Source organism: Pituophis catenifer, unplaced genomic scaffold (assembly GCF_029215685.1).
Source record: "Pituophis catenifer annectens isolate HBS135680 unplaced genomic scaffold, rPitCat1.0.hap2 SCAF_2, whole genome shotgun sequence".
In the NCBI taxonomy this organism is placed as follows: domain Eukaryota; kingdom Metazoa; phylum Chordata; class Lepidosauria; order Squamata; family Colubridae; genus Pituophis; species Pituophis catenifer.
Genome location: NW_027256882.1, coordinates 69,801,341 through 69,823,691, shown reverse-complemented (window position 1 = coordinate 69,823,691; position 22,351 = coordinate 69,801,341). Strand labels below are relative to the sequence as shown.

The window sequence follows — 22,351 nt, the reverse complement described above, 5'->3', positions numbered from 1 at the left end:
TTGTTTCTTGAACTATGTGTGTATTATCCACATTTTGGGGAAATTGGTGGTACCTTTCTGAGGAAGCATTATAATACAAACATAGAATTTGAACAGTTGGTTGCTAGTCATGGCCCTTTTTTTAGAATAGAAGAGGACATATATGGAATTAAAATGCAATTAATAAAGAGGATTATAGTTACCTACAGGCAGAAAGGACAGCTTTTTGAAGAAAGAATGATGACTAATTAGAAAACTAGGAGCAAAAGAAAAAATAGGAGTGTGTGTTACTGCTATCAAAAAACCCTCTGCAGATGGATGAAAATTTAGAATTATTAAAGGGGGTATTCTCAGTAACTTGGACAAATTGGAGCTGCTTCAGTAAAGCTGGCACAGCTAGTTGATATCAGCTGAAGAACTGTCATGATGTTCTCCAAAATCTCAGAATATTTGCGAGACAAATATACTGGACTGGGAAAAAATAGATTTGGGATCATTAAGTATAAAATACCCTTGCTTTCTTTCACCCTAACATTTGCAAAAGGTAGACCTGCTTGTACATTTTCTATAGCACCATTGGAAACAAAGGAAACCCTAAAAGTTCGGGGAAAAAAATCTTAAATTTGACAGATTTCCAAAAGGAGAGTTTTATCTAATAGAAGAATAAGTTAGAGTGTTAGTGCTATTCGGTTTTAGCAAGCAGAATAGTTAGGAAAATACTGTTTTGTCAGATTTAGAAATAGATTTCAGAAGATACAAAGGGACTGTTAAGATTTCACAAATCAAACCCTGAATTGTGTTTGGAAGATTAGGTGTGAAGACATACAATGTGTCCACAAGAATTGAGTGTGTGGACTCTGATGTGATTTTTTTTCTTGGCAACTGTTGCCATTTGATGACAGATTATATTGTTCTACAAAAGCTGCTATGTAGCAGGCAACCCTCGGTGGGTAAGGGCTGTAGCTCAGTTGTAGAACATCTGCTTTCTTTGTCTGAATTATTTAGTCTTTAATATTCCAGTTTAAAAATGCAGATAGTATGAGATAGGACTCATAGAAACATAGAAAAGACTCAGCTGTATTTATCTTGGAATGTAACTATCAGAGTATGTAATGCTCAATAGGATTGGCTTAATTTCACCTAGTTTTATGGTTTAAGTGAGATGAATTGTCAGGATACTAAGAATTAGCATTTCTGGGAAAGAAATAGCAAATTGATGATAGTTCGCCTGAGAGTGGAGTCAATGACTGTGGCAGAATGAAGAATTGGCATGCAAAGTCAACTCTTTGCATTTCATCTCTAGACAAGGAGAGGACTGGGATTGCCTATGAACTCTCCAGACAACTGCTCTTCACAAGGAAACTTGTGGTAGTCTCTGGCAGGTTCTCTGGCAGGTTTAAAGCACTGTGGGAAAATGCTGTTGTTTTGAAGGGGAAAAGCATGTGAGTTTGACTTACTAATATAGAATGGAACAAAATGCTTTAACATTGGAGGATATTTTGGTGGGATTCAAATAATTTAACAACCGGTTGTTTGCTAGGTAGGCGTGGCTGGGTGAGCATGGCCAACTCGATGTCACTCACCATGCCTGGCCCCGCCTCCTGGCCACTCGCCTCAAAGGTCTCAACAAGATGCAATCTCTATTTATTTATTACTACTGAACATCACTTAACAGTGGCAAGGAAAAATCACAAAATGGAGCAAAACTCACTTAAATCTTGCTTAGCACTGGAGATTTTGGCTCAGTTGTGGCATAAATCAAGGACTACCCCTAATGAGAATGCAGGAAAAGGAGCCTACTTTTCTCACCACTTTGGGGTGACTTTCAAGAAACATTTCAAGATGAAAGATTTTGGGCGCAGGTGGTGGTGGTGTTGCTGAACCTGGTGTCAGTTGGTGGGGCAGCTGTACTCGGCCAAGAGTTGCCAGAGTGAAGCAGGGCAGCACTCCCGGTGAGAAGATCCTTCAGTCGCTTCTCACGCAAGGAGACAGGTGCTACCCGGCTGCCTTGGGAATGTGGGGGAATAATAATAATAATAATTTAATAATAATAATAATTTTATTTCTATACCGCCCTTCTCCCGAAGGACTCAGGGTGGTGTACAGCCAATTTAAAAACACAAGACACAACAATAATTAAAAATTAAAATAATTAAATAGATTTGGCCGATTTAAAACCCCAAAAATTAAAATACCCCAATTTAAAATTATTATATTGACAGCCCTGCCTGGCGGAACAACAGGGTCTTCAGTGCGCAGCGGAACACCCGGAGGTCGGAGATCTTACGTATTTCCGGGGGCAGTTCATTCCACAGGGTTGGGGCTCCCACAGAGAAGGCCCTCCCCCTGGGTGTCGCCAGCCGACATAACTTGGCTGATGGCACCCTGAAGAGACCCTCTCTGTGGGAACGGACTGGTCGGTGGGAGGCTATTGGTGGCAGAAGATGGTCTCGAAGGTACCCGGGTCCTGTGCCATGGATAAAGAGGCCACCCAGCAGGTCAAATGTTCACTCACTCGCTTGCTTTGCTTGCCTGCCAACACTCTTAACAAGCTGCCTTTTCTCTTTCTGGCTCTCCTCATTCCAGTAGCACTCCCCTCTGTACTCTGTACTGTACTGTAAAGGCAGGAGGTGGGCGCATGGACTGAACACTTTGGTTTGTTTTGTAGGATCTGGAGCTTAGCAGAATCTTCTGTTTTAGAAAGTGGGTTGCACACCTTGCCCTGAAGCAAACTTTTCTTTGAAGCCTGAATGGCAGAGCACTGCACCATCTCTCCAGTTGTCCTTTGTATTTCCTGCCACCGCTACCTGCTGCCTTTTGCTGATCCAAGCTAAGAAACTTGAGTTTACTTCATGATCCTCGCCCTGCTGCCTTTCCATCCTCCCCCACTCCTACCTGTTAAATTTCTCATCCTACTCCAGGCTCTAGGCCCGATTTAGTGAGATGAAGCAGACATGCTGGGTGGAGAGGGGAGAGCTGGTTTTTTTGGCTCAGGATTGATCTTGGCTGCCGCATTGGAGGTTTTATTAAAAGTCCTTTTTAAAAAGTATGGCGGCAGAGCCCTTCCTGGGGAGCAAAGCCTGGCATGGATGAACTGATCTGTCCTGAAGGCAAGCTCCACAATTTCCACACACCTCTGCTGGCCCAAGCATCTTGCCCTTCAGATCCTAGTGGGGTCAGCGCCTGGCGGCGGCAGCGCTCTAAACATGAAGGCGGATGTGCACGCGTGCACTGCAGTAGAGCAGTGATCTTGGCCCCGGTGCAGCGGTCTCCCAGAAATGGCACATCTCCCCGTCATGGCCTGAATGTGGAATCCAAGGCAGAAGAGAGGGTAAGCAGGCAGGCAGCAGGTGGGCAGAGACCCAATGGAAGGCGAGAGGCAGGAACTGGCACATCCTCCCAAACTGAAATGGAGGGTGAGCAGGTGGCATGTGGGTGGAAAGATGGCAAGAGCCAGGCCAAAAAGATATCCGAGTCTTCCTGTGTCCACCCCGAGGTGGCCCTTTGGCCGAGCACCTTAACTTCACAGGCAGCCCCAGTGAGCAGAGCGGACGAGGTGCCAAGATCAGCTGGGCCACATGGCCAGCATGGTAGGCTGTGGTGAAGACAGGCAAGCGGGTGAGGCGCGGAGATCAACTGGGCTGCAGGGACCGCATGGTCTGAGCAAGCCAGTGAGCAAAGGAGCTGGGCTGCGGGCACTGGACTCTAGGCACTGGCCAAGGCGAGGTGAGATGAGGAGTGACTGGGAGAGGTGGGGGGAGGAGGAGGGGCCAGCTAGTGGTGCGGTTTGCTGGTTCTCCGAGCTGTGCAAAATCTTAACAACCAGTTCGTCTGAACTGGCTGAAGCCCACCTCTGGATATTTGTGAACAATGTTTTTAGAGTTTTTTTTTAATCCTGCTTTTATTTTTTATAAATAACTCAAGGCAGTACTTAATACTTCTTCCTCTTGTTATTTTCATAACATCAAGAACCTTGTGAGGTACATTGCCCTGAGAGACCATGACTAGCCCAAAGACACCCAGCAGATTTTTATGCCTAAGGCTGAAGTAGAACTCACACTTCCTGAGAATTTTAAAAATGTCTGTCATTATAGATATATTTTGTTTGGAAACTGGTATGGAAAAGGAACAATCTTTTCCAGATAGGATTGAATCTGATTTGACAGTGGATTTAAAAATGGTGGGCTATGGATATGATTATGGAAGGAGATGCTACAACGATATATAAATGAAACCAGTTGATGTTTTACCAAACACAGAATGTCCTGGATAACATTCTTATGTTGGATATACCAAAAAAAAAAAAAAAAAACCTGTTAAAGTTTGTGAAGAATGGTGTTAGAAGGGACAAAAACAAAATGAGAACAAATCAAGTTCCAGAGTTCCAAGACTTCATTTGAGGGGATTAAGGACCATGATTGTTAAAAGTAAAAATAAGAAATTTTAAAAGTTTAAGATTGTTAAAAGTAAAAGAAGAAATAGAAAGTTGGTTTATTTGATTAAGGTTAAAGTATATATGTCATTTGTAGTAAACCTCAATGGACTTTTACTGACCAGGACTGAATGATGAGGCTTTAAAGATGTGTATATAAATAAGAGATGAGATCATTTGTTGTATTTTAAGGAAAGATGATACTTTACCAAATTGTTTATATTGGTTGCTATGGTGGGGGAGATAATGTCTTCACACATACTTTTCTTTCTTTTTTCCTTTTTTGCACTTTCTTTTTTTTTCTTTATTTCTGGTTTGTATTAGTTTTTAATTAGCACAGATCATAATTAAGGTAGACAAGCTTATTGACCAACATCAAAGCGTTACAGGTAGTTCTCGGCTTTGAACTGTTTGCTTAACAACTGGTCAAAGTCAGTGGTGGGTTGCCCCCGGTGGCCCTGCTGCAAACTGGTAGTAAAGGTAAGTAGAACCCACCTCTGGTCAAAGTTATAATCAACCTCCCAAACTTTGAATCTGGTCACATGATTCCTCAATCCTAGCCCAAGTACCCAGTCTCATTTTAGCCTAGATTAGCATATTCTGCAGACCCAACTTTTGAGCATTATAAATACCATTACCAGCAAAGCAGAAGATAGCAGTACGGGGAGAAGGCTAAATCTTATTGTCCCCTCCTGAAAATATCTGTATCTCTTATTGTTGCCAAAACTGTCTTTGTTACCCATGCTGATACCAGATTCAACAGGCATCCCAGTTTGGTTTGGTAGTGGAGAGAAAAACAGTTACTAACTTTTGCTTCTTCTGGGCAACACAATTTCATGGGCCTCTGAAGAAAATATTTCCTGGGATTAAGCTTTGAATCTTTTCTTTGTAGTCCGTTCAGATCAACATGATGAAATGGTAGAGGGTACTAGAAATTAGATATTATACCTCTCATTACAGGTTATCCATTTCCTACTCAAATATTATTTTTAGCAGAGTACCCCAAAACAGGCACATCAAGAACAGATAGTGCTAAATATATGAAGTTTGAGGTAAACTTTGTTAGATTTTTTAAAAATAAGCATGTAGGAAGAGAAACTAGACTTTGATTTTAACCATGGTTTAGTATTTCTTATTTTGAGGAACAATATACTACTTTATGAAATAAGTCCAAATTATCTATAATGTATTAACATTGTAGGTTAAAGGACAGCAGGTAGACTATGCAACTAGTTGGAACAAACTGTCCTACTTGTTTTCGTGTGTTTTTCTTTTTGATACATTTCTGTAGTTTAAAATTTACAGTTCGAAAGCATGCAAAATGTGAGTAGATAAATAGGTAAAAGTAATTGCCCCCTAGAGCCAGAAACAATTGGACAGGGAAAAAGCCTTACCTTTACTTCAAAATAATATTTTTGAAATATTTTTGAAGACAAATATTACCTTATTAGATTAAATAGAAGATTTTTCATGTACTATTTGTTGCTCAAATAATAAACAGTTGAGTAACTGTTTTGGCTCACCTGGGAATTTTCAGTACTTGCCTTAACCTGTTTTAATGCTCTTAAGTTTTTGCATTGTTCTTTAATTTGGTAAAGAAGAAAGTGTTAGAAAATAAGGACTGAAAGACAATTATTACATATATACACATTCTGTAAACATTTTTTTTGACTATGGCCAATTACTTTATTTTTTGGTTTCCACAAACATCTATTCCTGCTTTAACATATACAGGTTTTTTTTGTAAGGACCTGCATGGAAATACCTAAGAGGAATGATTGGAAGTACTGAACATAAACCTGAACAATAGATTGTGGGATGATATGATAGTTATGGGCAAGCTGTGGTAGAGAAGATGGCGTAAACTTGTTCATTATTACTTCAGAAGACAAGATACAATAAACAAAATATCATATATTATACAATAATATGAAACCTGTTCAGTAATGGAACAGATGTCCTTAGAAGACATGGACTTTTGTTTCCTGAAAAATATTTCAGCAGATAGCCATTTCTTGAGAAGTAAGGATCCCTCCAGTGGATTGGAAAAGTTGAGCCATGGTGACGCAGTAGTTAGAATGCAGTATTGCAGGCTAACTTTGCCCACAGCCAGCAGTTTGATCCTGACCAGCTTAAAATTGACTCAGCCTTCCATCCTTCCAAGGTCAGTAAAATGAGGGGGGCTGGGGCCGTCCCTGTAAAAGGAAAGCATTCGGCTGCGGGGCCAGTGGGCGAGGCTGGGCAACAAGCGGGCCATGGAGACGGCAGAGGCGCTGGTGGTGGGAACAGCATTGCTGCTGGGGCTCTACATCTTTAATCTCACCTTGTCATTTCTTCCATCCCTACCATCCATATAAATATATTTACGGTATAAGTTGAAAAAAATGTGGGGACAATGTGCATCCTTGTCGTTGTGAACCTGGTTCTTCAGAACAATAAGGCACTTTATTGACCTTAATATATTTTACATCCTGATTGACATGAATTACCACATTAAATGCATTGCTGAAATAATCTTGTTCTACATTATATCCATTTTAAGTTAACTATGTGATATGTCCCTCTGCCTTTTCCGAAATCTGTTCTTGGTATTTCTCCATATATGATTCTACCTTAAAAAAACCACCTTATATGTATATAACTTGTATGATGAATTAGTGCAACATTTCAATAATTTGTACATTATCTTTTATCTCTCTTTTTTGGTATAAGTATAGGTATATCGATATATTTCAACTTTTAAACAGCATAGTCTTATTTATATTTGTTGACATAGGGATGCTAGCACTTTAACTGCCTCTTTGCCTAAATATTTAAATTGATCAGTTAAGTTTCCTTCTGCACTTGATTCTTGTACCTTTGGCAGCTTTCTAGAAGTGTCAGTTATTGAATATATTCTCTCTACGTCATTCTGTAATCCATAAAGGATTTCAGCATATTCTTTTCATCTTCCTTTAATCCTGTTTGTCTCTTTCAGTTCACTTCCACGATTACTTGATTACCTACCTTAGCTGTACATTTTCTTGTGATTTCTCTAGTCTTTTAAAACACCTGTCATTCCCTTCTTTTTGTTATTTACTTCTGCTTGTTAGATGTCTTCATCAAGAATCTTATCCCTTTTTGCTTGATGTTGAAAGTCTGTGTTGTTCTGTTTGTTGCCCAAGGCTTTCATGCTCCTTTTTTCCTGACTATTGTGATAGCTTGTACTGAAAGCCACTTGGATCTTTTCCTCTTTGAAATGTTCACATCTTTTCTTTCTTTCTTTCTTTTTTTTTGCTGCTCCAGTTTTCAGTGTCTCCTATTTCTTTTCATTGTTCCCCTGGCTATGTGTATCAAATCTGTTCCTAGCACTAATCTTATATTTTGATTGTATGCAGACAGATCAAGTTTTCCTGGCACACTTTCCCTTTTTAATTTTCTACTTTTAACCTATATATTTCACACCAAATAATGTCATGTTCCATTCTACAATCTGTACCTTTTATGTTATACTCAATTTTGGATGAACAGTTAAACAATTTCGTGTTTGCCATATTGAGATCCTAAAATACTACTAATATTGATAGAATTTTTTGTTTGTTTGTTTTTTTGTTTTATTAGATTTATATACCGCCCTACTCCCGAAGGAATGAGGGCGGTGAACAGGCACAAAAATAAAATACATAGATACAAAAGTTAAAAGACATAATTAAAACCAGATTAAATAATTTAGCCTGAGACAATTAAAAAAACCCAATAATTTAAAACAGATTAAAATTTCAATTTAAAAGTATTTTAAAACAGGGGAGAAAATTAGGCCAGGCCGGCTTGCTGGAATAGGAGAATCTTAAGAGCACAGCGGAAAGTGCATAGATCCGGGATCCTCCGTATCTCTGGGGGGAGCTTGTTCCAGATAGTGGGTGCCCCCACAGAGAAGGCCCTCCCCCTGGGGGCCGCCAGTCGACATTGTTTAGCTGAGGGCACCCGGAGGAACCCCTCTCTATGAGAGCGTACCGGCCGGTGGGAGGTTGCTTGTGGTAGTAGGCGGTCCCGTAAATAACCAGGTCCTAAGCCATGGAGCACTCTAAAGGTGGTAACCAAAACCTTGAAGTGCACCCGGAAGATCACCGGGAGCCAGTGCAGCTCGTGCAGGAGAGGTGTCACATGGGAGCGCAATGTTGCTCCCATAACCACCCGTGCGGCCGCACTCTGCACCAGTTGGAGCCTCCGGGTGCTCCTCAGGGGGAGCCCCATGTAGAGAGCGTTGCAGTAGTCCAGGCGGGAAGTGACGAGGGCAAGAGTGACTGTGTGTAGGGAGTCCTGATCCAGAAAGGGACGCAACTGGCGAATCAGGCGAACCTGATGAAAAATCCTCCCGGTCACGGCCGTCAAGTGCTCTTCTAAAGACAGCCGTGAATCCAGGACACCCAAGTTGCGAGCCCCCTCCGTGGAGGCCAGCGATTCGCCCCCAATAGTCAGCGATGGCGTCAACTGACTATATCGGGACATCAGAAACCACAACCACTCGGTCTTGGATGGTTGAGCCTGAGCCTGTTTTTTTCTTACCTTCAATAGATTAAGGTTTATAAATATTAGAAATGTTGATAAATTTAATCATATTATGAACATGATTAATTACATAGGAAATTTGCATTGGAAATGTTTCATTGAAATTGAGACCCTGTTTTGTCTACTGCAGAGGTGGGTTTCAGCAGGTTCTGACCAGTTAAGAGAACCGGTAGGAAAAATTCTGACTGGCCCCGCCCCCATCTATTCTCTGCTTCCCAAGTCCCGGCTGATCGGGAGGAAATGGGGATTTTGCAGTATCCTTCTCCTGGAGTGGGGAGGGAATGGGGATTTTGCAGTATCCTTCCCCTGCCACGCCCACCAAGCCATGCCCTTGGAACCGGTAGTAAAAAAATTTGAAACCCACCACTGGTCTACTGGTTAAGCTACAGGCTAGAAAGCAGGAGACCATTAGTTCTAGTCCTGCCTTACCCATGGAAACCAGCTGGGTGACCTTCTGCCAACTACTTACTCTCAACCCAACTCAGCTCAGAAAGTTGTTGTAGGAACAACAGGAGGAAGAAGGTAAATTGGATAGATTCTCTGCCTTGAATTATTTGCGAAATTAATAAAAGCTGGATACAAATAAAGTAATAAATTAGAAAATAATAGAAAGTATCAAGATTTAGCCTATTACAGTATAAAAGAAAGAAGAAAAGTAAAAGGAAAGAAAATGCCAAGGAGTATTTGCATTGGTGGCCCTTTCTGCTTCACATTTGAATAACTTGACAAGACCCTTGACAGGATCATTAGTCTTGCTCGCAAGATAATACTCTATGCATTCAGGAATCCTTCTGTCAATACCAGTCTGAGATTCAAGAGGAAGTGATTTACCCCTTTCAAATGAATTCATATATAGAGAGTCCCTTCTTTTTGCCAAGTCACCAAGAAAAAAAATTGAACCAAAGTTGACCTATTACATGTGTCAAACGTGTTTGACATGTGTCAAACTTTTAGATGAACTCAAAAGTTTTTTAAGTGTTAGGTGATGAGGGGTGTTAAGCAGCAGAAATGGAAGCACTGAAAGAAATATGTATTTTAAATTAAATAATCTAAAAATATCTCAAAAGAACCTGGAGTCATAAGACACATAGTAAGAATAATAAGTTCAGGAAAATGTCCACATTTACCTGAAGATGTATTTTTCGTTATATATTATTTGTATAGGAAAATTTTGATTAGGGTATTTATTACAGAATCTTTGCCCATCATAAATAATATTGGTGCTTTCATTTCTTCCTTTAGTATTGTATTATAAGTGAATTGAAATAGAGCAGTGATGGCTAACCTTTTCTGGACCAAGTGCCCAAAGCGCGCATGTGTGTGGACGAATGTGCACTTGCATGCCTGAACTCTCAAAATGCAATGTGTGTGCAGTCCCCCACACACACCCTGCCCCCCGCATGCGTGCGTGGTCCCCTGCATGCACCCCACGCATGTGCCCCACCCCCGTGCATGCATGCATATCCCTGCACATGTCCCAGCCTGTACATTCACGGCAGAGACCTGAAGACCAGCTGGCCAACGGGAGGTGCACATGCATGCATGGTGGAACTGAACTGGGGCGATGGCTTGCGTGCCACCTCTGGCATGCGTGCCGTAGGTTCACCATCACAGAAATAGAGCGTTTCATAAATTAGACTAGCAATAAGAAATAGCAGTACCCTACAGATGAAAGAAAGGTACGCCATATAGTTTCACAGGTGCAATGATTCCCAAACTGCTAAAATCAGCAGGATAGTCCTGCAATTAAATGACTTGCTCACCCCTTGTTTTTTAGATATTGATGTTGTTGCTTGGATTTATGTGGATTTACTCATTTCACCCTAGTTTTTTTTCTTCCTGCATCCTGTTACTCACAACCTCTTTTGACTTTTAAGTTTGTTTGTTTTTTTTAAAGAAAAAACAACATTTCTTTCATCCATGCTGCTGCTGGATGGCATTATTTGGCACTTTTCTTCTGTTAATTCTGCTCAAAATTCATTCACAAAGGACTATAGAGGAAGTAAGTTTGTGGGCAGAGACTACCAAAAAATATTGCACTAGAGCCGTGATGGCGAACCTATGGCACGTGTGCCACAGGGGGCACACAGAGCTGTCTTTGTGGGCGTGCCAGCTGTCACCCCAGCCCAGTTCCACCACACATGAGTGTGCACCTCCCGCTGGCCAGCTGGTCTTCAGGTCTCTGCTGCGCATGCACTGGGGGTGGGGCACATGTGGGGAATGTGCATGCACATCAGGCGCAGTGCAGATTGGTGCAGGAGGCTTTCCAGGCACAAAACGGGGCACAGCAGGTCCTTGCGCGACATCCCGTGCGCAGTTTTGGGCCTGGAAAGCCACTGCACCAACCTGAAAACCACGACGGGCATGAGGGGGTCCGTGTGATCACCCCATTTTGGGCCTGGAAAGCCTCCTGTACCAATCTGAAAGCCAAAATGGGGTATGGGGGCTGGGGTGCATGCGCAGGGGACACACATGCATGTGTGGAGGTGGGGCACATGCACCGGGGGGGGCACTTGCATTGCATTTTGGGGATTCGGGCACATCTGCGTGCATTCTTGCACTGCGCTTTGGGCACTCAGTACCAAAAAAATTAGCCATCACTGCACTAGAGCAAGATCTTTGTGGTCCTTGAACATCAATTAGGTAATTATGGTTATCGGGTTAAAAAAAAACCTTCTGTAAACTAGCATAAATTCTGATATGCCTCACCCAGTAATCTTGACTACAAAAGAAACATTCACATAGCAGAATTCAGAAGTTTGTGTAGGACTGCAAGATTTTTTAGGAGCAAAAATCTTTGTTTCTTGGCTTAACAACATAGTATACATTTTTTTAAGTTCTCCTTAGAAAATTTTTAAATGTAATTAACAGGCAAAGACTTTGCATCTCTTATTAATTTCTATTTTGAGAGAGTATTTAAAAATAAATTGTTTTCTTTATGTGATTCTTACATTCTATATTCCCTCATGAAAGCTTATGGATATGTATGCAAGCATAATTATAAATATTATTATTTTTTCCTATTTGCAAAGATGTTCTCCACTAGAGGGCATCGTGGCCTCCAATATTTCCCATGAAGCTTTGAGACTTTTTTATAGCGCTTTTTATATATTATATAGCACTGTTTCCAGAATTGCATTAATATCCAATATAATGCCAAATCATATGAACCTGACCTCAGGCAAGCGTGAGAATCAATCATAATTAATTTGAAAAATTCCGCACGCAGATGCTTTGAAACCAACTTAAAAACGGCAGCAGTGAAAGAAACAAAAGTGGCCCTGATTGTCTAAAAATATAAACCATAACTTTTGAAGGATGGTATTGCTATTCTCATTATCTCAGATTTAATGGGCTTTTTACAAAAATGTGAAATCCTGTCTAGCCAACTCACAAACCCAAATAGAAATTTAATTAACACATTTCAAGTATCGCTTTGTAGCAGAGATGGAAATAGTACTTCCGTCTAGCTTTTTTTCCCCCCTCAGAATCTTTCCATTCATTCTAGATCAGATTAATCAATTTATGGCTTTACTTACCGGAAATGCCGCTTGTGAAGAGATTACCTGGACTAGATGAAAGGATTTGAGTATTACCTCTTAAACAATACCTAAGTTTGAAAGGAAGATTGGGCTTGAGCCTATTATGACTGATTTGAGCCGGTTTGAACAAATATGTAAGTTGTGGAAATGCAGTTACTTTCTCTAAACATTAAAAAATGTTTAGTCCCTGAATATTGACAGTAAACAATGTTCACCCCAGGAAAAAGGAGAGATGGAACAGATGGTGTCAGGCTGTCAAGCAACCTGCTGCTGAAACATAAACAGATAGGGATGACATATGGATATAGGGGATAAACTCCCAAACATGCTATAATGCTTAATTTTGAATGAAGCATATTCAGATCTCAATAGAAGTATGAAGCGTCTCCCTGGCTCTTATACTCTGGTAAAATAAAGAACCTCAGTGGAAATTGCCAGGGTGATCAGTTGAGATGAAAAGTATTTCTTTTTCCTTAGCAGTGGCAGAGGAAAAACTTCCAAAAAAGAAGAAAAGATGTTAATAGATATTGGTGCACAGGACTACCCACTAATAAACCCCAATAGAGGTTACATTTAGTTTCTCACATAGAACTATTTTATCCCTGCTTAAAGAATTAATGGCACTGGAGTAATTCACTTTCATTTTCACATGATTATACTCTCAAACATAAATATTACTGCATTTATATTCACCCATTAATTAAGTGAACTTAGCAAAAGTCTAGAAATATAATACATGTGTATTATATTATAAGCAGGTAGCCCTTGCTTACTCACTATCCTGTGCAGCAATCATTTGAAGTTACAGCAGTGGTAAAAAAACAACTTTGCGACCAATCCTTGCATTTACAGCCATTGCAGTGTCACATGCACACCGTTTGTGTGCTTCATAACAGGCGCACATTTACAACTGTTACACATCTTTCAGTCATTGATCACCATTCACGTACTTTGTAACTGGCACACATTTTTGCTTGTGACAAGCAGAATTAATACTGTACAATATGGAAGGTGGAAATAAAATCATATGCGTGTCTCCTTCACCCCGCCAGATAAATAGAATGATTCTCAGAGCTGTTGATTTTTATGGGCATCTCAAAAATGAATTCAGCTGATGTTTCACTGATGAGATTGGATGTCAGATCTATGTGCTATCTCAGTGATGGCTAACCTTTTTTGGACCGAGTGCCCAAAGTGCATGCCCGAACCCCCAAAATGCAAAGCATGCACAACCCCCATGCATGTGACCCACCCCTGCACATGCACATCCAAGACCCGAAGACCAGCTGGCAGGTGGGAGGTGTGGACGCATGCGTGGCAGAACTGAACTGGAGCGACGGCTCGCGTGCCCAGAGAGAGGGCATTGTGTGCCACCTCTGGCACGGGTGCCATGGGTTCGCCATCACAGTACTATCTTATCTAACTGCTTCTGTTACTGTATCTCTTTTGACACAAAGTTGGGCAATTTTTATGTTTTTCCCTCATGGGGGTTTATTTGGTGATGCAAGAGGTATTAATAATTAGAAAAGGCTATATGGCCCAGTGAGTTCAAAGCAAGTGCATGGGACTGAGAATTTTGCATTGTACCCACTGAAGCCAAATGGTGTCCCCATAGTGCTGAATGTTTTTGTCATCACATGGTACATAACATCTTTTGAATCTGATATGCAAGGATTAACTTCATACATTCTTTATGTAAAATATTTAGTAGTTTCTTTCCAGATAATGAAATTATTCCATATTTTGCCTACCAATTATGACTGTATCATTTTAGGTATTAATGCATAATCACACATGCATTTGAGTATGATATATGTGATGTATAAATAGATGAAATAAACAAACATGTTTGTTAAATCTGTTTTTTGATTTGGGAATGAAAACACAAATAAACACAAATAAACTTCAAGAAAATAGTTATTTTTTTGTATCTTTAGCAATGATACCAAAGTTCTACAATTGTTTGGTTACTCAACTTTAGTAAGTGGGTTGAAGTGGGTGGATTAACGATTAACTGTGATTTGAATTACCTAGTTACAGTCAGGGCAACCCATCTCCTGATTATTTTTCTTAACAAGACTTTATTCACATGGCTCTCCAAAGCTTTAGAAATATGGGAATTGATTTAATTTCTCCTCGGGCCTCATACAAATCTTCATTTCTCTGAATGCTGAGATCAAAAACATTTGCCTGAATAAGATGACAATTGAAAACATATCACATTTACAGCAAACCCAGACAGTAGCATTCTGTTTTTGCAGGTATAATTGGGCCCTGGTGTACCAGAGACTGGGGAATATGATTTCTAGGGTATCTATTTATCTGATGTTTCTGGATTAGTAGCAGCCCTAACTATTGTCAGTATGAGAAAGAAAGCTGCTACTGATTTTAAAACAAAAACTAGAGTTCTGTTTACTTCACGTGTTTGTTTCCCTTCCTTCCCCCTTCCCATACATATCACAAATGAAGACTACCAATGAGATCCTGAATTTTTCTCTCCAATGTGAACAAAGCAGAGGCAAATGGGAATGAAGATCAAAAACTCATAAATAAACTTGAGATTACAGGCTTGATCATTGGGGGAAATGAAGTTAAAGAATTCTTAATCTATCAAAAGCCCCACTAACTCTTTTGAGCCCTGGTGGTGCTGTGATTAAAATGCAGTATTGTAGGCAAAACTCTGCCCACCGTGGCCTGTAATTCAATCTTGATGGGCCTCAGGGTTGACCAAGCCTTCCATCCTTTCAAAGGGTATACAGTATGCACAAAAGCAATATAAGTTGATAATAGAAGACATTGTAGTATGTTTTTATAATAAGATTTAAAAAATAACTCTTCAAATGTTAATCTGACTCAGATTTTGCGTAACTGTATATATTTTTTTCCCTGGAATGATTCTGTATTACATTTTTCAGGGGTTTTCTCCACTCAGTGGAACTCTCTTGTTTTGCTATCTGTTTATTTAAATTGCTTTTCATACATCCCAAAATAAAGCTCATAAAAATCTGTGACTCAACCCATAGTGCATATCGATGGAAAGAAAGAATTGTAATGCTGCCAAGTTAGAAGCCGAGGTCATTGGGGCACAGATTTAATCACACGGAAAGCATTATGAGGCCCCAGTGTGGAGAAAGGAGAAGGCGGTTGACACAAGGGCTAAGGAATGTGAATATTAAACTGTGACATTTGTAAAGTTCTGTATTTGCAGTCACTGAAGGTGGTGTCTTAGCTTCTTTATGGTGTTCTCATCTTTGATTCAGTAGTGAACTCGGTTGTCTCAACATGGAACTAAGGACGTAAAACTGTGGAAAAAGACTTGGAGGGCCCTGTAAGAGACATTTTTCATTGACATTTCCCTCTGTATCCTATTATGATCCTAAGGAATGATGTGTGTCTACCATTGCCATTTTATGATTTGTATTATATGACAAACATTTTGCCAAAAAGCCACTGAGGCTTTTAGCAACAATAGAGATGTCAATACTTATGGCTCTATCCAGATGTTAATCCACTGTCCTAACCTATAAAATCTTCCCCACAGGTTCCATTGTATAGTACAAGTTTTTCATTTCTTGGCCTGATGTTCATTTCTTTGCTTATTGTATATATTGTCAACACTTTCTGGATCTTTGTCATGAGCCACTTTTGTTTATGACACACTGCTAGTAATAATGAAAAAAACACACTCTTATGTAATCAAGGTGTTTCTGAAAATATTAATGCTTGTCTTCTTCTTCTTTTTTTAACAGCTGCCTGTCCTGTGTGAATGGATCCTTCCCTTGCCACTGGTGTAAATATCGTCACATTTGTACTCACAATGCAGCAGACTGTTCCTTCCTTGAAGGCCGTGTAAACATGTCTGAGGTATATACCCAAGTCTGCCTTTTTCTGCTCAGTGTTACAGTTCATCTGCTTTCTTGTCCTGTCTCTTTTTTCATTTCTTAGATGATACAGCCCAAAGCCCCATTTCATTTAAAGAAGGATCAAATCCTGGGTTCAAAAATAATAGTAATCATTTGATTCAATATTGGGTAATCCATATCTACTTAGGCATCAGAATAAGAAAAGGCTGAGGAGACTTGAAAGAATGAGAAAGAAGAATTTGAAAGTCAGGCCACGCAAGGAAAAGTTGAAAGACATCGTAATGTGTTGCTGTGCAGTAGAGATTTAGACAAAGATGTGAAAGTACATCTATTGTATTGTACAAAATGGGTGGAATGTGGGCAAACCTAGAGGTATGCATGTTATTGGGTGCCTCTAGGTTTTCCCTTGTTACACCCCTGTTATGCAAGCTGCATAGACCTTCTAATTTCATTTCAGGTGCAATTCAAGGTTCTGGTCATTATCTTTAAAGCTCTACATAGCATAGGACCAGGACCAGGACCAGGCTATTTGCAGGACTGCCTTTTTTGACATACTTGTCCATCCCACTAGATTGAGTAGGAAGGGCATGCTCGAGGTCACTCTCTGAAACATTATCATCTAATGGAACCTTGAAAGTAGGCTTTATCTGTGGCTGCCCTCCTTTATAGAATACATTCCCTTCAGCAATCCAGAAGGCCCCCATTCTTTTAGTATTCCAGAAGGCCATTAAAACTTTGCTGTTTACTCAGGTACCGGGGTAGAGTGTTAAAGTCTGTGAAGGATTGTTAGGGCACCCTGGAAAATTGATTGAGGCACTGGGTTTTTAGGTGTTTTTTTAAATGGTTTTTATAGTTTTATTGTTGTGAGCTACCCAGAAAGGTGGGTGACCATAAACATACCAATCTTTTAAAATAAAATATAACATTAAAATATAAAATAGTATAGAAAGGGAACTATTTTGCTTATTTTTTGTAAGGTAAAGGTAAAGGTTTCCCTCGCACATACGTGCTAGTTGTTCCCGACTCTAGGGGGCGATGCTCATCTCCGTTTCTAAGCCGAAGAGCCAGTGCTGTCCAATAACAATTCTGTGGTCATGTGGCTGGCATGACTAAACACCAAAGGTGCATGGAATGCTGTTACCTTCCCACCAAAGGTGGTCCCTATTTTTCTACTTGCATTTTTTATGTGCTTTCAAACTGCTAGGTTGGCAGAAGCTGGGACAAGTAACGGGAGCTCACCCCGTTACGCGGCACTAGGGATTTGAACCACCAAACTGCCAACTTTTCTGATCGACAAGCTCAGCTTGTCTTAGCCACTGAGCCACCGCCTCCCCTTGTTTTTATGTAATTCTTCATAAATATTTGTAGACATCTTCTCTGTACATTGTATACGTAAAAAAAAAAGTATTCTTTTCATGGCATTTAGTATGAACTAAGCGTTATGGGGAAGGGCATTCCAAAGCTTCCCAAAAGTTGATCCAGAGATTTAAGCAGACATGACATTTGCTAGATAAACATTGTTGTCTTGTTTATCATGCATATGGTGGAATGCTCTGTTTAACAAAGAATCAGAGTCTTTCAAGAACCAGAGGATTTAACTTCTTTATCCTTTTGTAGTTTCCTCTTGGAGTCCCTGTGCAAACCATTAAGAAAGAAGCCCACAGGCCAGCAAGTCAATTTCAGAGAGGTCACGGTTATGTTCACTAGGACCCTTTCTTCCTTTTTCTTCTCTCATCTTTATCAGACTGTCATTTTAGCCTTCAGGCATTTTATAAGCTCTTTTTCTTGCTCCATTATCTGAGAGGACTCTTCCAACCAAAATAAGTTGTAATGGTGGACAGGTTTTTTTTTTTCAAATTACTTATAAACTGGCTTTCAGGAAACCATATGTATGTTTACATCTAAAGTCTTAAGGAAAATTGTAACACATAGCTTAAGTAAAACATCAGTTTAAAAAAAATGCCCTGATTTTATATATCTATTCCACCTTAGTTATTAACCTGAGTGATTAAAGTATTTGAACTGTCAAGGAGAATCAATAATTGTAAGTGATGGCACATGCCCTGCAGAAATGAGTCAGCTTAAAGCAAATTCTGTCTTCAAACCATAATTTGAATAATTTTGAGCTTTTATCATTTGGCTTACTCCCCTAAGGGATGGCTTTTGATCTGCAAGGGGACAAAAATGCTGAAATCTAATGATACATTGGATAATAAACTTCGATAACAGGGTGGCTCTATATCATCCTGGGTTTCTTCTTTACTATAAAGCAAATGACTTTTATATTTCTTATCAAGTGCTAATTCTTGCTACTCCATAGCAGCTAATTTCTGTCTTGTGTTTATTTATTTATTTTATTTATGCACCAAATTTATAGCTGCCCATCTCACGAAAAGTGAATTTTATCCACATGATTTGGATAAGTAGCAAAGTCTGTAAGTTTACCTGGGTTTATCAGTTCTGTATATTGAAACATCTCATGTTAGTTGGTTTGGAGAAAATATCCTGTTTAAGAATAAGACTAATTATACTCCTTGTTAAAGCAAGGTGAGCTACTGACAAATATTCCTGGCGAAATACCAGTCTGAAAAGTCAAATTCAGTGCAATTCTATGGATATGATATATTTACCGTTCTTTAAAATGAAGGGTAAATTTAAAATATAGAAGTATATAACAAAACAGAGTTGGAAGGGACCTTGGAGATCTTTTAGTCCAACCCCCTGCTCAAATTCTATAACATTTCAGACAAACAGCTGTCCAGTCTCTTCTTAAAAACCTCCAGTTTTGGACCACCCACCCACAACTTCTAAAGGCAAGCTCTTCTACTTGTTTATGTTCTCATGTTCTTACGTCAGGAAATTTCTCCTTAGTTCTCTTCTTGATTAGTTTTCATCCATTGCTTCTTGTCCTGTCTTCAGGTGCTTTGGAGAATAGGTTGATTCCCTTTGCTTTGATCCTTCTTTTCATTAAACTAGATATACCCAATTCCTGCAACTGCTCTTCATATGTTTTAGCTTCCAGTCCTCTAATCATCTTTGTGCTCTTCTCTGCACTCTTTCTAGAGTCTCAACATCTTTTTTATATTGTGGCAACCAAAGCTGGGTTGCAATATTCCAAGTGTGGCCTTACAAAGGCATTATAACATTGCACTAACACTACACATGGTCTTGAGTCTCTCTCTCTGTTAATGCAGCCTAGGACCATGTTTGCTTTTTTGGCAGCTGCAGCACACTGCTGGCTCATATTTAAGTGATTGTCTGCAATGTCAAGGCTTGAAATGTTCTGCCTGGTGACAGTTCAGTAATGTTCAGCATTATTTCATTTAGAGCAGACAGGTACAACTCATATCACAGAAAAGACCATACTGATGCAATAAAAATAATAGTGGGCTGCCTAGGAGTAGCTGGTGGGCTGATGTGTGTTCAGTGACTAACTGTGCAGCAACAGCAACAGCAATGTCGCTGAGGATTGGAGGCATCAGAGGAGAGGTGGTTAAGAAAAAATAGTGGTGGTAATGGAGCCTTCCTGATGATGATAACTTTTAGCAATGGGATTTGTTAAGTTTTCAAAAAAATGCTGCACAAGGCTGCTTGGTGGGTTGCATGTTGCTTTGGGTCATATGATGTGCAGGCCTACTCTAGATTTTAAGGTTAGAATGTAGATAACCTGCAAATAGATTTATCCATTAAAAACATGCAACAAAAACTAGAAGGTACAAGTATGAATCACCAAAGACTTAATGTCGGTAATCTCCAGCTCTGATGGAAAGGTCTCTGAGGCTACCTTCATTGGTAGTTCTGAAGACAACGATGTGGTATCTCATAGAAACAAGATGAATTGGACTGTTTGGGGCCATTTATTGTAGTTTTATATCTTTCAGTTTGTCACCTTGGTTTATGAGCTAGGCAGATAATTATCTGCCTATTTGTTTATGAAGAAATTCACCATAAGAACCTGGAGCAAATTAAGAACACATTCTTGTAGCTATTTGTGTGCGGATTAATAGGGAATGGACGTTGGCTTACCTGAATGTCCTTTTTCAGGGCGCTGCGACTACATTCCATGGCTGGGAATTCACTTGTGCGTAGCTAATCACTGGGTGTTAATTATTCAAATTTTCTTCTGGTCTCCTCCCCCTTTCATGCTGACTACTTCAGTCTTTTCACGAAGGAGCTGGAAACCAGGAATCTATAGGAAAGGAAACAAACGAACAACACAAACACCGCCAACAACAAGCCGGACAGAGCAGGAAGCCGGAACAAAGGCGGGAATGGAATGTAGTCGCAGCGCCCTGAAAAAGGACGTTCAAGTAAGCCAACGTCCATTTTCCAGTGTGCTGCTTCCTACATTCCATGGCTGGGATATACCCAAGCTCAACTACTGGGCGGGAGGCTGACTGCTCCCAGCCTCCCCGGCAGAATGAACTTGTTGAAGCACTCATCTGCCAAATGAAGCCTCAGCCAAGGCGAACGAAACAATTTTGTAATGACGGATGAACTGAGAAGCTGAAGACCAAGTAGCAGCTCGACAGATGTCAGCAATTGAAGCCTGAGTAGCCCACGCAGCCATTGTCGCTGCGCTGCGAGTAGAATGAGCAAAGATCCTGCCCGGAACCGGTCTGGCCTGGCGCTCATAAGCTATCGAAATACACGCCTTGATCCAACGACCCACAGTGGAAGACGACACCTTCCGTCCCATGGAAGCAGGATGAAATGACACCAAGAGCACCTCTGACTGCTGAAAGGAAGCCGTCCGTTTAAGGTATCTTTGCAGAGCCCTGCAGACATCCAACGTGTGCCAACGCTGCTCGTGAGGATGGTGAGGATCCGGGCAGAAGTCAGGCAAAATCAACTCTTGGGCTCGATGAAACCATGAGTTCACCTTTGGAACAAAAGAAGGGTCCAATCTCAATACTACTCTGTCCGCATGGAAGATGCAGAGGTCCTTGCGTGCTGATAAAGCTGCAATTTCAGAGATCCGTCGCGCGGATGTAATAGCTAACAAGAAAGCCAACTTGAATGATAGGAATTTCAAACTGATGGAAGCCAAAGGTTCAAATGGTTCGGATGTGAGAGCATGCAGAACTAAAGGTAGATCCCAAGAAGGATAGTGATGAACAATGGGCGGCGAGATGACTGTCGCCCCCCGAAGAAATCCTCGAATTCTGGGATCATGAGACAAAGGCTGTAGCGGGTCATGAGAGAGAACCGTGGCCAGAGCTGCTACCTGCCTTCGCAACGTTGTAGGGGCCAACCCTTTGTCCAACCCGGCTTGAAGAAATTGCAAGATCTCCAGTACATCGGCCGATGTGGGATCCATGTGACATTTGGAACAGCAGACAGTAAACACTTTCCAGGAAGCCTCATAGATACGAATCGTCGATGGTCGTCTGGCGATTGAATGGTACGTATCACATCATCTGGAAGTCCATCCTCCTTCAGGAGCACCTACTCAAGTGCCACACGGTCAACCGGAGCCACTGAGGGTCTGGGTGAGTGATGACCCCTTGGGAGAGCAACACCTTGTGCGGAGGAAGAGTCCAAGGGGGAGCTGTGGAAAGACTCACCAAGTCTGCATACCATGCTCTGCGCGGCCAGCAAGGGGCGACAAGAAGGAGTTCGGCATGTTCCTTCAGGACCTTCCGGATGACCTTCAGGATCAGCGGTAGAGGAGGAAATGCATAGAGTAGGCCTGAGGGCCACTGGCAATGGAGAGAGTCGTGTCCTTCCGCTCCCCTGCAGAAAAGAACCTGGGGAGTTGTGTGTTTTGAGGTGTGGCGAAAAGATCCACCAGGGGGGCTCCGAATCTCCGGGTTATGTCCTGAAATATCCCCGGGTGAAGACGCCACTCCGCCGGGTCTAGTTGTTCCCTGCTGAGCCAATCTGCCCGAACGTTGGTCTCCCCGGAAATGTGATCTGCCCGAATTGACCTTGTGCGGCATTCTGCCCAAGACAATAGCTTCTCTGCTTCTATCATCAAGGGTCTG

The 22,351-nt window shown here is 40.9% G+C and overlaps 1 protein-coding gene across 4 annotated transcripts in view; it reads left to right on the top strand.

Annotated features, from left to right (window-relative positions):
- Positions 1–22,351, top strand: part of PLXNA1 (plexin A1) — a 334,967-nt gene that overhangs the window by 174,734 nt on the left and 137,882 nt on the right. For all 4 annotated transcript variants that reach the window (XM_070936901.1, XM_070936902.1, XM_070936904.1 and 1 more), the window contains one exon: positions 16,251–16,365. In XM_070936901.1, the coding sequence (XP_070793002.1) occupies positions 16,251–16,365 (115 nt within the window). The remainder of the gene's footprint in view (positions 1–16,250; positions 16,366–22,351) is intronic.